The sequence below is a fragment of the Maniola hyperantus genome, chromosome 27, assembly GCF_902806685.2.
Source record: "Maniola hyperantus chromosome 27, iAphHyp1.2, whole genome shotgun sequence".
Lineage (NCBI taxonomy): Eukaryota > Metazoa > Arthropoda > Insecta > Lepidoptera > Nymphalidae > Maniola > Maniola hyperantus.
In genome coordinates this window covers 2,104,809-2,121,825 of record NC_048562.1, presented here as the reverse complement: position 1 = coordinate 2,121,825, position 17,017 = coordinate 2,104,809, and the positions used below count along the sequence as shown (strand labels likewise).

The 17,017-nt window shown below is 41.6% G+C and overlaps 2 protein-coding genes across 2 annotated transcripts; one reads left to right on the top strand and one right to left on the bottom strand.

Annotated features, from left to right (window-relative positions):
- Window positions 1-3,471: 3,471 nt before the first annotated feature.
- Window positions 3,472-7,826, bottom strand: LOC117994574 (chorion class B protein PC10-like). Its single transcript, XM_034982508.2, has 2 exons — window positions 7,723-7,826; window positions 3,472-7,349 (listed from the first exon to the last, which is right to left on the bottom strand). Exons 1-2 carry the CDS (start codon window positions 7,765-7,767, stop codon window positions 6,834-6,836), a joined length of 561 nt encoding a protein of 186 aa, XP_034838399.1. The 5' UTR covers window positions 7,768-7,826; the 3' UTR covers window positions 3,472-6,833.
- Window positions 7,827-9,859: 2,033 nt separating this feature from the next.
- LOC117994573 (uncharacterized) lies at window positions 9,860-16,699 on the top strand. Its single transcript, XM_069508039.1, has 5 exons — window positions 9,860-9,931; window positions 11,370-11,747; window positions 13,184-13,326; window positions 14,908-15,070; window positions 16,129-16,699. Exons 1-5 carry the CDS (start codon window positions 9,881-9,883, stop codon window positions 16,651-16,653), a joined length of 1,260 nt encoding a protein of 419 aa, XP_069364140.1. The 5' UTR covers window positions 9,860-9,880; the 3' UTR covers window positions 16,654-16,699.
- The last annotated feature ends 318 nt before the right edge of the window (window positions 16,700-17,017 follow it).

The following is a 17,017-nucleotide window of genomic DNA, read 5'->3' as shown; positions in this document are numbered from 1 at the left end:
TTCTCTCTATTTATTTTAGACTAGCTTATGCTCGCGACTTCGTCCGCATTGACTACACAAATTTCAAACCCCTATTTCACCCCCTTAGGGGTTGAATTTTCAAAAATCCTTTCTTAGCGGATGCCTACGTCATAACAGCTATCTGCATGCCAAATTTCAGCCCGATAAGTCCAGTAGTAGGTATGGGCTGTGCGTTGATAGATCAGTCAGTCAGTCACCTTTTCCTTTTATATATTTAGATTTATACTTAACTAACTGATGCCCGCGACGCGACTTCGTACGCGTAGATTTAGGTTTTTAAAAATCCCGGAGGAACTCTTTGATTTTCCGGGATAAAAAGTGGCCTTTGTCACTCTTCAGGTCTTAAACTATAGCCATGCAAAAAACGTGATTGAACGACAAACCAACAAACCAATAAAGCAACTAACAAACACACTTTCGCATTTAAAATAAGGATGCTGATTCCTTTTGTCAAGAAATACCTATTTCATACGTCTTTGTCACCTGTTATCTCCCAAAGCCACCATGATCTAAACTTCATAGTCACTGATCGTGTTGTGTTGGCGACAACGCGCAGGGAAACTTTCAGCTTTTATTAACTAACGAAGGTCTGGCACGCGCTGGCTCTTTCTCTATTTAGTCAATACATGAAAAAATTCAGGATTCTAGACCCAAGGGCTTGAGCTGCATGTAAGTTAATATATCAATCAAATCTAAGAAAAAAAACGCCTTCTTTCCACGCACGTGCAAACTGTGGAACCAACTCCCATCGGCGGTGTTCTTACTAGATTACAACATGGGGTTATTCAAGGGGCGGACCAACAAATTCCTAAAAGGCCGACAAACGCATCGGCGGTTCCTCTGGTGCTGCAAATGTTCATGGGCGGTGGTAATCACTTAACATCAGGTGACCCGCCTGCTTGTTTGCTCGCTATCACTATTAAAAAAAAAACATGTAGTTGCCGGCCTGTCGGTGTTTTACAGGATATATTTCGGAGAGTGTGCTCAGGAGCTGTTCGATCTTGTCCCTCCCTCTGCTTTCTACCACCGTACCGCAAGACACCGGGCGAGTTTTCACCCCTGTGTCGTCAACATTTCATCTTCGCGTACGAAACGCTTTGCGTCATCATTCCTTATACGCATGGCTATGGTCTGGAATACTCTTCCTAGATCAGTGTTTCCTGTCAATTATGATCCGGGTATCTTTAAAAGAAGAGTGAATAGGCACCTTCTAGGCAAACGCGTCCCATCTTAGGCCACATCATCACTTCCCATCAGGTGTGATCGTGGTCAAGCGTGCGCCTATAACGAATAAAAAAATAAAAAAAGACAGTGTATTTTATGCTTTAAATAATTTAAAATGCATATCAAAAATTGCATAACCGGCAGGATTCGAACCAGCGGCGTTTTCCGCTTGAGTGTCACGCCTAGAACGCCTTTGGCCACTAGGCCATGGCTCACTTAGTAATCTCCTTGTAGAGATGTAAAACACTATCAAAAATCATGAATGTCACGAAAGAGGTAATATCGGAACCGAATTCGGAACCGGAGTTTTTTATTTGGTTACTAGCTGATGCCCGCGACTTCGTTTGCGTGGATTTAGGTTTTTAAAAATCCCGTGAGAACTATTTGATTTCCCGGAATAAAAAATAGCCTATGTCACTCTCCAGGTCTTTATCTACACCCATGCAAAAAATCACGTTGATCCGTTGCTCCGTTGCGACGTGATTGAAGGACAAACCAACAAACCAACAAACAAACACATTTTTATAGTAAGGGTAGTGATTATATTCTTATTATATAATCTATTAGTTCAAAAAATAATACAGGTATATGTAGTATGCGACAGGTCGAGATGGCAATCGGGGTATAAAGCAGGGGGAAAACCCGCACATCTGCACGTCATTAGCGCTTGCCCGCACTGGGTTAGCGGGGGCTGTGCGGGTGTGCGATGCGCTTTCTCCCGGATTGCCATCGCAATCTGTCGCGTACGTATATAATATGTGTACTACACCTAGGCGTTGAAAATAAAAAAAATCGAATCTAAAATGTTAAACAGTAGGTACCTACCTACCTACTGGTAGTTAAATAAAGCATCGTTAATTAGCATTCAGCATATTCGATCTCCTTATAACTTCCGATTAAAATTTATCGGATCCAAAATCGGAACCGAAAGTGCAAAATCAATCGGAATCCTACCTTTCGGAATCGGAATCGGACCTCCGCGCCGTAACATCCCTATACTTATCAAAAATTATAAATACGCCCGTGAGTCTACCCCCAGTTCGGAATGCAGATTCTATTAAGAAGAGCCAGCAAAAACTCAACAGTTGCTCTTTTTGACCGACTTTCAAAAAGGAGGTGGTTCTCAATTTATTCTGCTCGTTTTTTTATGTATGCACAGTGATTTTTTCGAGGGTTTAGGACCTATTTGCAAAAATTTTTTTAGTCAACAGATGATGTTTTTGTGGTGTTACCATAAAAATTTCTGGATCCAATTCCTTAATCCTGATGCTGCAAGGGTTATTGCCCGCCTAAGTTATCAAGATTCAGGAAGTTTTCAAAGTGAATTAATGTTGTAAGTACCAAGCAACGACTTCATGCTTGGACTCCAATTCCTACTCCTCAACCCTGATGATGTAGGGTATAGCACTCCTAAACTATAGTGATTCAGGAATTGCGGATGATGCAGTATTATTTTTAGTGCCAAGCATAGCAACTTCAGATCCCAACTCCTCAATCCTGATGCTGCAAGGTACTGAACTCCTAAGCCGTGGGGATTTGGGAATTTCTGATGGTGAACTGATATTTTAGGTATCAAGCAACGGCTTCATGATTACACTCCAAGTCCGAACTCCTCAGACCTGATGATGCATGGTACAGCACTCCTAAACCATAGAGTTTTAAGAGTTGAAATTAATTAACTGTATACCTACTTTTTCGATGTTGAAAAACCGGTCAAATGCGAGTCAGGCTCGTGCAACGAGAGTTCCGTACTACTAACTACAGTCGTATTGTTTCGACATTTTGCACGATAATTCAAAAACTATGACGCATAACAATAAATTAAAATCTGTGTTAGAATGCACTGGTGAAGCCCTTTCATATGATACCCCATTTGATATAGTTAACTTACTTCAAAAATTGAAAATAATTTATAATTTAATTTTTTTTGCGTGATGTTTTCTAATTTTTCACCTTATGTCTGCTATAAGATCTACCTACCTACCCATGTCATTGCCATGCCATGCCATTCTAAGTCAATGGGAAGTACCCTGTAGATTTCTTGACAAACCGGCAGACAGATGACAACAAAGTAAAACCCTCGGACTGTGTGGAACCCTAAAAATGACCCTTTGTGCAGTTGTCGGTATTTTGAGATATATATCATGAATCATGATTCATGATTCATGATTCATCGGGTAATATTTTGCTTGTAGCTTTATGTATGCGCAAAATAAAATACAGAAATCCAAGAATTAAAAATTTATTTATTAAAATCATTAAAACCAAAATTACACTTTATTGAAATGGTCCGGCAAATCCGTCGCCATTGTTTTTTTTTAATTTTTTTTTTAATTTATAGACTAGCGCTTGGTTGCAATCAGACTTGCTGGCAAGTGATGATGCAGCCTTGGAGCGCGCTTGCCTGGAACATGCCTATTCACTCTTGATTTGAAGGTACCCATATTAAAATTGGAAAGGAAAACTGATGTTGGAAGGGCGTTCTATATCCTAGCGGTTCGAATTAGAAATGAGGAGGCAAATCGCTTCATACGTATCCGTGGAATTTCGACTAAGTACGGGTGCAGACCTTGGCAATGCCTTGCGGTAGGACAGTAGAAAGGTGAAGGAGGAACCAGGTCAACAAGTTCTTGGGGACAATCTCTGAAATATATGCAGTAGAATACCGATAAACAGGCAACTTTGCGTTGATTTTCCAAATTGTAACGGTAAGACCAGCCAAGCCGGTTAGTAAAGCAATAAAGTCCGAAGCCGTAGGACCCCACGAAGGGCTCAAAACTTGGGATATCCTTGCTAATGAACTAAAAGCCTGTGAGGGCCAGACCTTTCGTTATTTTATAAAGGCACAAAATTTTCTATGCACATTGTCCCCAACACAGGTAGGAAAATCAACGACTATAAAGTTTTGATCATCGTGGCTTTGGCAGATTTGTAACAAAGGTAAAAAAATTATTTCACTTTGACGAAAGATTTTATACACCGTTGTTACCTGTTATCTGCCAAAGTCACCATGATCCAAACTTCTTTGCTGATCGTTCATACCTGTGTTGGGGAGAATGCGCAGAGGAACTTGCAACTTCTGTAATATAACGAAGGTCTGACTGACTCTCGCAGGCTCTTTCTCTATAAGGATGTTCTCGTTCCCGCAGCCACGCTTATGTCATGAACACTCCTGTTGAGCTGTAATACGTCGGGGTTGTATAGAAGCAGGCGTTACTTTGCGGCAGTCCATGATATACAATGAACCAAACGCTTAATTTGCTGTAATCCGCTGAAACAGGTCGAATCTGTATGATGCAACATGCAGCATGCGAAATGCACCACCCGCCCTCCCACTGCTAACCATGCAGGAACAGCAGCCACTCGGCAAGCAATACGCACCACCACCACGCAGCACCACACAAATCCCAAAACACTCTCGACGCACGTTTCGCCCCGACACCGGAGCATTCTCAGGAGATACATATCCTGAGGATTCGACCTGTTTCAGCGGATTACAGCAAATTAAGCTTTTGGTTCATTGTATACGTCGGGGTCACCAATATACGGGAGCTTGCAGGTTCGACCGTGCCAAAGGGAGATTTCCCAACGAGAGCTTGGTTGTGCTCGGTAGCGCCAGCTGGGCCGAATATAGTCCAGTGTGCAGAAATCTCCGTTAGTGCGAGTACTGTCGGCGGTACATTTGTTCAGGACTACGTCATGAAATGTTATCGATTGAATAGCGCCATCTAGTTGCAATTGCAACCGGCCACACCCTGGTACCATGCATATTGTGGAAAATTATGTAGAGAGTTTAAGACATCAGTCAATCGCGCTCGTTGCCAACTTTGAAGAGATCTCTCCGTCACCCACTTCATACAAACGTACATTTGAATAAACAATCAAACTCAATGGAATTTTGTAGATACGTTCTAGGAACTAATATCTATGTCCATGACTTTCCAGATTTCCGTTAAAATATTCTGTTTCAAAGTTACATGCTCTCAATAATTTACATACAAATGAAACCCATGTCACTTTAAAACTAAATACAGTACGCGGCAGAAATTAATGTACATCGGCCTTTAGAATAACATTTCGGCTTTGTAGAGCGTTGTCTCTATCAATCATACCAATATGACGTTTTGTCGGTCTCAACGACAAAGACAACGCTCTACAAATCTGCTATCTCCTTCTAAAGGTCGATGTACAATACTTTCTGCTGTGTACTGTAATTATTTTTACGGAAATCTGGCAAACCACGGACAAAGATATTTATTTCTAGAACGTGTCTACAAAATTATATGGAGTTTGATTGGTTAATATTGAAATAAGAACTTAACTACGTTTGTATGGAGCGAGAGACGGAGAGTCTCCTGTGAATAGGTGACCGAACGATGGAGGTTCTAGAATACAGCCAGGTTGCTTCTTTCTATAACAGTGTCTCGTGCGTCTCGTGCGTCAAGAATTGGAATTACACCAGTCTCTGTCAGTGGAGACCACGTATCGGTAAGCGTAAAGTAGGACAACCTCCAGCTCACTGGACTGATGACCTGAAGAAGGTGGCTGGAAGCTGGTGGATGAGGAAGGTGGAACACCATGTTTGCTCTTCAAAGTGCTTGTATCCAATAGGTACCAGGCTAATATAATGAAAAACTGTCAGTAGAAGTTTGTAGTACCTCTCTGAAACTCTGAAGTGTTTAAATCCTCCTGTCGACCTATGCTGCCCTGGTACCATAAGTCTAATAAATAGACTAATTAGCGAGTTTATAGGCATTTTGAAGTCTGATCTAGGCTAATTTAGGGAATTTGACTTTTAGATAGGTTTAGATAATCATAGAAGATGAAAGAACAAAAAGAGACGAAGCAAAGAAAGAAAGAACAGAAAAAGAAAGAGGGTACCAAAAGAGTACTTAATTGAGCCAAGATTACATTTTAGTACAACCGTGTACCGCAGCCGAAGCCGTAAGGTCCATGAACAGCGAGATCGTTAAGATGCTGCGATGAAGAAGGTGGTGGGAAGCCTGTTGATGAGGAAATACAATGTTTGGTGGCACGCTCTTGAAAAGGCCTATGTCCAATTAAAGTGGATGCATACAGGACGAAGCAAAGAAAGAAGAAAGAAAGAACAGAAAAAGAAAGAGGGTACCAAAAGAGTGCTTAATTGAGCCAAGATTACATTTTAGTACAACCGTCCACCGCAGCCAAAGCTGTAATGTCCACGACCAGCGATGCTATAGTCAAGATCGTCAAGATGCTGCGATGACCCGAAGAAGGTGGCGGGAAGCAGGTGGATGAGGAAAGACAATTTTTGGTGGCACGTTCTTGAAAAGGCCTATGTCCAATAGTGGACGCATACAGGATGATGAAATGGAAAAATTGTCAGTGAACATTTGTAAACTCTCTGAAACTCTGAAGTGTTAAAATGCTCCTGTTGACCTATGTTGGTACCATACGTCTAGTAAATAGGCTAATTAGAGAGTTTATAGGCACTTTGAAATGGGTCTAGGCTAAATAAATCAGGGAACTTGACTTTTAGGTTAGGTTTTGAAAAATGAAAGAACGGAAAAGACAGAAGAAAGAAAGAGGGTACTAAAAGAATAATTGAACTACCACCGTCCGTAAGGTCCGTAGCCATACCCAAAACCGTCACAGCCGCAACGTCCATCATAACCGTAAGGTCCGTAGCCGTAAGGTCCGTAGCCGTAAGGCCCCGCGAACTCTAGAGGTGCGATATCCTCGTTGAGGATGGCAACTTCGCCATTTCCGCAGCCGTAGGTGACTGCACCACCGCCCACAGTCGGAAGCGCGCCTTCCAGAGCCACCGCACCCAGGAACGGGATAGCACCAGTCACAGCCAGTGGACCTTCGTAGCAGTTCTCTGATGTCATGGACACTCCAGTAGGGGCGATCGGAGAGCGACTGCTGACAGCCAAGCCTGCTCCGTTGGACGCGGCGAGCGCAGCAGGTCCCAGACCACCGCACAAGCCAATTGGACCAATGGTGTCGTATGGACCGGCCCATGGACCGCAGGTTTCGTATGGACCAGCCCATAGACCGGGTCCAGCCCATCCGCAGCCGGCATCCCATCCATTATACGCTCCGATGTATTGAGCAGAAATTGTCTGAAAACGAAATTAAATTAGTGATTTAGTTACGAGGGGTTTATTGTAGTTAGTTAACTTACAGCTGTACTCAGAGTCGCTTAAAGGTGTGATTCCAAACCACGCTGAACGCAGCAGCGCTGCCGTAGCAGTGCTGTCACCAGCTGTCACAGTCCTGTCGCGGCACTACTGGTTCCCATACAATCTCTATCGTCATGATAGCTATCTGCATGCCAAATTTCAGCCCGATCCGTCCAGTAGTTTGAGCTGTGCGTTGATAGATCAGTCAGTCAGTCACCTTTTCCTTTTATATATTTAAGATTTGGACATTAGTCTGATTAATGAAAGGGGTCACGACTCTGAGTAATGAGCAATTAACTTGTTTATCACTTACCTGGATAAGTGCCTGGGCACACACCAAAACTGCGAGCTTGAACATTTTTTTTTATGATTTTCCGTATGCAAAGGAATACTTTGAATGATTTTCAGAACATCTTTCTAGGCTTATATACCAACTTGGGCTTATCGTTTGACTTATTTTCTTAGTAAATTAGGAAATAGTTTATTGTTTAACAAAATTATGAAAACATGCCTTAGCAACAACTATGTGATATGTCCTATGTAGTAAAAAAACCGGCCAAGTGCGAATCAGACTCGCGCACTGAGGGTTCCGTAGCACAATCGTATTTTATCGACATTTTGCACGATAAATCAAAAACTACTTACTAGATCTCGTTCAAACCAATTTTCGGTGGAAGTTTGCATTGCAAAATGTACATCATATATTTTCTTTAGTTTTATCATTCTCTTATATTTAAGAAGTTAAGGGGGGGGAGGTGGGGGGGACACACATTTTACCACTTTGGAAGTGTCTCACGCGCAAACTATTCAGTTTAGAAAAAAATGATCTTTGAAACTTCAATATCATTTTTATTGTATTTTTGAAGACCTATCCATAAATACCCCACACATATGCGATTGATGAAAAAAAATTGAGTTTCAGTTCTAACTATGGGGAACCCCAAAATTCTAGTTTTTTTTCTATTTTTGTGTAAAAATCTTAATGCGGTTCACAGAATACATCTACTTGCTAGGTTTCAACAGTATAGCTCTTATAGTTTCGGCAAAAAGTGGCTGTGACATACGGACTGACAGACGGACAGACAGACATGACGAATCTATAAGGGTTCCATTTTTTGCCATTCGGCTACGGAACCCTAAAAATGTATAGTACACGACAGGTCGAGTTGGCAATCGGGGAGGGAACGCCCCGTATACCCGCACAGCGCCCGTGCTAACCCGGTGCGGGCGAGCGAAGGTGACGTGCGGGTGTGCGGGGCGTCCCCCCGCCTCATACCCTGATTGCCATCTCGTTTTGTCGTTACTTATTTCCATCGATATAGAAAGGTATTTTCACATACTTACCTAGTAACTTGTAATGATTATCATCATCATTATCATCACGATCAACCCATTGCCAGTCCAATACTGAGCACGGGTCTCCTCTCAGAATGAGAAGGAGTTAGGCCGTAGTCTGCCAAGCTGGTCTAGTGCGAGTTGGCAGACTTCACACACCTTTGAGAACATTATGGAGAACTCTCAGGCATGCAGGTTTCCTCACGATGTTTTCCTTCACCGTTAAAGCAAGTGATTTTTAAATACTCAAAATTCACATGATATTTCTCTAAAAAGATAGAGGTGTGATTGAACCCCCGATCCCCCGAAAAGAAGGCGGACCTCTTAACCATATCATCATCATGATCAACCCATCACCGGCTCACTACAGAGCGCGGGTCTCCTGTCAGAGTGAGAAGGGTTTTTGGCCATAGTCTACCACGATAGCCACGTGCGGATTGGTAGACTTCACACACCTTTGAGAACATTATGGAGAACTCTCAGGCATGCAGGTTTCCTCACGATGTTTTCCTTCACCGCCACTAGCCTATATCTAGGCATAATTATTTATTAGTATTATCCATACCTACTTCCAGACTAATATTATAAATGCGAAAGCGTGTCTGTCTGTCAGCTAGCTTTTCACGGCCCATCCGTTCAATAGATTTTAATGAAATTTGGTACAGAGATAGCTTGCATCCCGGGGAAGGACATATATGCTACTTTTTATCCCGTAAAATCAAAGAGTCCTCACGGGATTTTTAAAAACCTAAATCCAGGCGAATGAAGTCGCAGGCATCATCTAGTTTTAAAATATGCAAAAGTGTGTCTCTCTGTCCATTTATGTGACCTTACGTGATTGTAATGCAATCATATTCTACTTATGTATTACCTAAAATAATAATCATACATAGCAACCAACCAGGTCCTCATGACAACAACAAAATGTGTAACTGAATACTTTTATTGATAAAAAATTATCACACGTTTTACCTATTTCAAAATTTATAAAAAAAAATACAATAGCATAGAATTACAAAATTCAATTAAAACTAGTGTGTTCTATAAAAGGCAGTATTCGTTTTGAAGAATCACCATTCCACTTCGCGTTGTTGTTAACGACAATTAACTTAAAAAGACATAAACAAACCACCAAAATGAAAAGCTACGCTCTTCTTCTGGTTTGCTTCCAAGCTTGCTTGGTAGAGGTCAGTATTCTTGGCACCATTGCACGTGGGCATGATTTGTATTCTAGTAATTAGATAAGAAAGAAAGAAATAAACGCACGTGCAAAGTGGAACCAACTCCCATCGGCGGTGTTCCCACTAGATTATAACATGGGGTTATTCAAGGGGCGGACCAACAAATTCCTAAAAGGCCGGCAACGCATCGGCGGCTCCTCTGGTGCTGCAAATGTTTATGGGCGGCGGTAATCACTTCACATCAGGTGACCCGCCTGCTCGTTTGCTCGCTATATCTATTTTTTTTTTAAAAAAAGACGTTTATTTACCAACACTGTGCCACACATTACATCTTAAAACTCTCTCTCTCCGGTCGTTCCTTCATTGCTGAAGATCGTGGTCCTGGCAAACTGCCCTCGAATGGCTTATCTGTTTCCATCGGCTTCTGTCGGTGGCCATTTTTTAACCGACTTCAAAAAAAGGAGGAGGTTCTCAATTCGTCGGAATCTTTTTTTTTTTTTTTTTTTTTTTTTAATGTATGTTCCCCGATTACTCGAAGACGCCTGGACCGATTTTGAAAATTCTTTTTTTGTTTGAAAGGGTATACTTCAAAGTTGGTCCCATTTAAATTTGGTGAAGATCTGATGAACATCTTCGAAGATAGATACTGGAACTCCTCAACGGATAAGAGTAAATTGCTCGCGATCAATGTAATAGCTTAGTAAACAGTAGATTTTTAACCAGTCATAGCATAATTCCATGGGGCCACTAAAAATTGTGAAATAAAATTTTTTTACAAAAAAAATAAAAACCGACTTCGATACACAAACACTAAAAATTGAAAAATAATTTAATTTATTACCGAATATATTATGTATACAAGAGTTAATATAGTTCCATAATAATATTTTTTGGGGTCGGGTCGAATGGCTTATCTGTTTCCATCGGCTTCTGTCGGTGGCCATTTTTACAATGTGATGAAATCCACACCTGCTGGACTCCTTTAGCTGGTCCACCTAGGACCACCTACTTGGTGAGCGGCCTCTCGGTCTTTTGCCCTCAGTGTTGCCCGTCACTATGAGCTTTTCTAAGCTGTCGTCCCCCAGCCGTATCTTAAGCCTAAGGGCTAGTTATTCTGGCGGTTCTTCCACCTAGATAATATCAATACCCATATACCCATATTATATACCATATGTTTGTTTGTTGGTTTGTTCGTTTGTCCTTCAATCAAGTCGCAACGGAGCAACGGATCGAAGTGATTTTTTGCATGGGTATAGTTAAAGATCTTGAGGGTGAAATAGGCTACTTTTTATCCCGGGAAATCAAAAAGTTCCTACAGGATTTTTAAAAACCTAAATCCACGCGTACAAAGGGATATTGCGGGCATCAGCTAGTTTTCAATAAAAATAAGTGAAAAAAAAAACATTAAATTTATTCCTACTTACAAATATTATTCCTTTCACAGAATGTCTTCAGCCAATGTCTAGGTGCAGGTCCATACGCTTACGGCCCAGGACTTCTGGCTAATGGACCTTACGGAGCGTACGGACCTGAGCTCATCGCACCTGGCTTCGCAGGTCCAGGTCTCATGGGCCCTGGACCTTACGCTGGCTGTGGATTGGGCGCTGAGTTAATCGCTCCAGGAATCACTGCGGCGTACGGCGGAGCTGGCATCGGTGACGTGGCAGTCGCTGGCGAGATGCCAGTCGCTGGCACCACCCTCGTCGCTGGCCAGGTGCCAATCCTCGGTGCTGTGCGCTTCGCGGGCGATCTGCCAGCCGCTGGCACTGTCACCATCACTGGCAGCTGCGGGTGCGGGTGCAACCGCGGCCCTTACTATTACTGAAGATTACAAATGTAGCTTCAAAAATTCGATTAATAAAGTATATTTGTTCTAAATTTTGTTTTTTTTTATTGACCAGTTATTATTCATAAGCTGTGATAGCCTAGTGGTTAGCACGTCCGCCTTCTAATCGGAGGTTGGAGGTTCGATCCCGGGAACGCACCTCTAACTTTTCGGAGATATGTGCGTTTTAAGTAATTAAATATCACTTGCTTTCACGGTGAAGGAAAACATCGTGAGGAAACCTGCATACCTGAGAGTTCTCCATAATGTTCCCTAAGGTGTGTGCCTACCAATCCGCACATGGTCAGCGTGGTAGACTATGACCAAACCCTTCTCACTCTGAAAGGAGACTCATGCTCTGTAGTGAGCCAGCGATGGGTTGATCATGATGATGATGAATTATTGTTATCATAGCTAAACTATGATTTTTTGTGCTTAGGACCAGCCTGGCTGTGTATTTTGGCACTTTTCCACGCAGGCATAATTTGTACAGTAATTTAGATAAGATTTATTGGAAAATTTTCAAAAAAATAGCAGCACTTTTTAGGTGAATTCAAACTTTGGATATGTCGCAGGTATATTGTCAAATCAGTGAAATTACAATTTGCCTAGTGATATAATAATTAAACGGTAGATTGTCAATCGACTTCATTTCTTACAATTTAACGGCCTGGTTTTAGTGTCATTGTAATGTCACGGGGTCATTATAGTGACATTATAATAAATCTAGGTATAATATTATAAGTGAAATTGGTAGTGGAAGACGTCGAGCGTTCCGATTGGTCAAAAAGTCCTCTGTCTGAAAAGTGTCATACTACGTGACTTATTAGTTTGTATGATATTATTACAATAGTTTGTGATTTTTTACTTATAACTCTATGATTGCAAAATTGACATTGGAAACGGACCAATCAGAGACGGCCTCATAATCTAACGACAAGTGAAATTGCCATTGCCTTACAATATATAGTGTCCCCGTGACATTACAATGACACTAAAACCAGACCGTTAGATTGTGAGAAAAAAAGTTCATTGACAATCTACCTACCGTTTATTTATATCACTAGTGAAATTGTAATTTCACTGATTTGACAATATACCTGCGACAGATACATTTCAAAGTTGGCCAGTGCCGTAGATACAGCCTCATACGCTTACAGACCAGCCCCCCAATTGTGTAAGAATTACCATTTCATGGCTATCGCAATCGTCAAGAAATTCTGCCATTTGATTGGTTGATTCGCTGTTTACATTTTTTCACAGCCAATCAAAGGGCAGAATTCTTGACGATTGCGATAGCCATGAAATGGTTATTCTTAGACAATTGGGGGGCTGGTCCTGTAGCCCGTTGACCTTTTGCTGGACTATAAGGACCAGAGGTCATCGCTACAGGCATAGGACCCCTCGCAGGTCTCATGGGTTGATCGCCCCAGGAATCACTGCGTACGGCGGAGCTGGCATCGGTGACGTGGCGGTCGCTGGCGAGATGCCAGTCGCTGGCATTGCCCCCGTCGCTGGCCAGGTGCCGATCCTCGGTGCTGTGCACTTTGTCGGCGATCTGCCAGCCGCTGGCACTGTCACCATCACTGGCAACTATGAGTGCGGGTGCAACCGCAGACCTTACTACAACTGAAGACTGCAATAATTTAATATAGTTTAAAAAAACGATTAATAAAGTTTATTTGTTCTAAATTTAGATTTCATTTATCATTGGTGCTGATTCTGAGCACAACCTAATTTTAGAGTATTCGCATCCTCTTCTTAAAGTTTTAAATTTAATTTTTAGATGGTAAAACCCGTGATTTTAGATTTTAGTGATTTAGTCGCGAGCCCACTGTTTAAAGTAGCGTGCACTAAAATTTAGAATCTTTAAATGTAAAGTTCATGTTCTGTCCCCATTTTAGCAGTGTTAAATGAATGCAGATACTCTAAATTTAGTTTAGAAAGAGACAACGGAATCGGTGCTATTGCTAATCTATGAAATTTTATCCGCAAAGAATCAGCCGAGCTGTTCAGCGTAGTTACGCTGATTTGTATTAAATAATATATTCCTAAGATTTGGAACACCCTTCCAGCATCAGTTTTCCCCTCCAATTATAATAATATGGGTACCTTGAAGTCAAGAAAGTTCATAAGGGCCACAACGCTTTTGTTAAGTTTTAAATAAAGTAGGGTTATTTAAGTTTAAGTCAGTTAGTTGTAAATAGTAAAAAGTATGTAATAGGTAATAAGTAGATATAAATAATTTAAGTTAACTTAGCTATCGCATTAGGTTAGCCTGTAATGATAGTTTTAAGTTGTCAAATAAATAAATTAAAAAAAAAAATTAAAAGAGTAAATAGGTATCTTCTAGGCAAGCGCGCTCCATCTTACGCTGCATCACAGAGTACTTTTTACATAAGGAAACGCTGCATCATCACTTGCCGCCAGGTCTGATTGCAGACAAGCACTGGTCTATAATCCATACTTAATATTATAAATGCGAAAGTGTGTCTGTCTGTCTGCTAGCTTTTCACGGCCCATCCATATAACGGATTTCGATGAAAGTTACTTAAGGTACAGAGATAGCTTGCATCACGGGGAAGGATAGATTACTTTTGATCCCGGAAGCTCAAAGAGTTCCCACGGGATTTAAAAAAACCTAAATACACACGGGTAAGTAACATATTTTTTTAGAATATTAATGCCAATGACGACTAATATTCCCCTTTCCCCTCCAACTAAGCGTAAAGCTTGTGCTAGGAGAGCACCCCTAAGGGGGTGAAATAGGGGTTTGAAATTTGTGTAGTCCACGCGGACGAAGTCGCGAGCATAAGCTAGTCTCAATATATAAAAGGAAAAGGTGACTGACTGACTGACTGATCTATCAATGCACAGCGTGACGTCATAATAGCTATCTGCATGCCAAATTTCAGCCCGGTCCGTCCAGTAGTTTCAGCTGTGCGTTGATAGATCAGTCAGTCAGTCAGTCACCTTTTCCTTTTATATATTTAAAAGAAGAAGAAGAAGATGATGAATGACACGCGCTGGCTCGTCCATGATAGGTGAAACTTGAAAGTGGAAAGTTTAATAAACACGAAAGATGATAAAACTGAATCTAGCAACAATTTCAAAAGTATTGTAGCTAATAATTACATTAACTACATTTTCGCAACAGTACCATTGTTACAATATTGAAAGAAATGTATGTAACAAACGATAAACTATTCCTATATAAAGGTAAACAACAGAAGTCTAAAATCATAAGAACTCGAAAATCTAAAAAAAACAGCAAAATGTACAAGGTCGTAGCCGTCTTGTGTGCGTCTGCCCTTATCCAGGTAATCTAATTCTATTCTTTTTATAAAATACTAGCTGATTCCCGCGGCTTCGCCCGCATGGATTCAGGTTTTTTAAAGACCCCGTACAGCCTATGTCACTCAGGAATAATGTAGCTTTCTACTGGTGAAAGAATTTTTAAAATCAGTTCAGTAGTTCCAAAGATTACCCCCTACAAACAAACTTAACGACATTACCTCTTTATAATATTAGTATAGACTAGCGACCCGCCCCGGCTTCGCATGGGTGCAATGTAGAAACTATTGTGTACTGTAGATGTGGTGTCATTGAGGTGTACTTGCCTCGGAAACTCTCAAATGAGAAGATTTTTTCCGACCTAATTCACATTACTTCAATTTCTCTAGGGATCTCTAATTTTTCGAGAATTAAACTATACCTATAAACCTTTCTCTTAAATCACTCTATCTATTGGTGAAAACCGCATTAAAATCCGTCGCGTAGTTTAAAAGATCTACGCGTTCATACATACATACAGACGCGGGAAGCGACTTTATTTTATACTATGTAGAGATACCTATCTCAGATTCGATTCCCGGTTTAAATCAATTTGGAAAAGACTTACTTGCATTTATAGCAGGTTAGCCCGCGACTTGTTCCGCGTGGAATTAGGTTTTTAAAAATCCCGTGGGAAACCTTTGATTTTCCGGGATAAAAACTAGCCTATGTCACTCTCCAGGTCTTAATCTATATGCAAATAACCGGCCAAGTGCGAATAGTGGTAGTGTACATGACATTTTACCGCTTTGGAAGTGTCTCTCGCGCAAACTATTCAGTTTAGAAAAAAATTATCTTAGAAAACTCAATATCATTTTTGAATACCTATCCATAAATACCCCACACGTATGGGTTTGATGAAAAAAAAATTTACCTACCAAGTTTCAACATAACAGTTCTTATAGTTTCGGAAAAAAGTGGCTGTGACATACGGACGGACAGACAGACATGACGAATCTATGAGTGTTCAGTTTTTCGCCATTTGGCTACGGAACCCTAAAAATCGCATCATCTAGTTTCGAAATATAAAAACACTTTTTTACAGACCATCTCTGCGCAATGCATTGGTGCAGGATACGGCTTGGCTGGCGCATGGTCTGCTGCCCCATTGGTTACTCCATGTGAGACCATCGCTCCTATTGGCTTATACGAATCAGCATGGAACGTTCCATGCGGTATTGGTTTCGGACCTGCTAGCCTCTCCGCATCCAACGGAGCGGGCTTAGCTGTTACCAGCCGCTCTCCAATCGCCCCTACCGGAGTGTTCATGACGTCAGAGAACTGCTACGAAGGTCCTCTAGCTGTGACTGGTGCTATCCCGTTCCTGGGCGCGGTAGCTGTGGAAGGAGCTCTGCCAACTCTGGGTGGTGGTGCAGTCAACTATGGTTGCGGGAATGGGGAGGTGGCCATCCTGAACGAGGACATCGCACCTGTAGGCCCCTACGGCCTTGGACCTTACGGCTATGATGGACTCCCTGGACCCTACGGCTTCGCTGGACCCTACGGCTGTGACGGTCTTGCTCACGGCTACGCTGGTCGTGGCTACGGCTGTGGTGGACCTTTCTTCTAAAAATTACCTTCTTTTGTTTTTCAAAAAAATTTTGAATTTCTTTGGAGTTTTCTGTTTTATTTTTGTTGTAAGCCCAGCCAATCGAACCAAAATAAAGGTCTATTTTGTCCATTTGCTAGGCGCATGGTACCAGGGTATCATGATTCACCAGGAGTGTCTATGAGAACTGCAAACTAGCAATGAGCATTGAGCAGCCCTATCCCGTTCCTGGAGACGGTATGATGGTGCACTCCTAGCACACTGCTAGATATGAAGGGAAGTTAGCTGTCTCTATACTATCTATAATAACCGCGACCGATACAAACCGCGAATCTTCTATGGCTGAGATATCTATAGAGCGTAATTTGCTCAGACTTTACTCAGA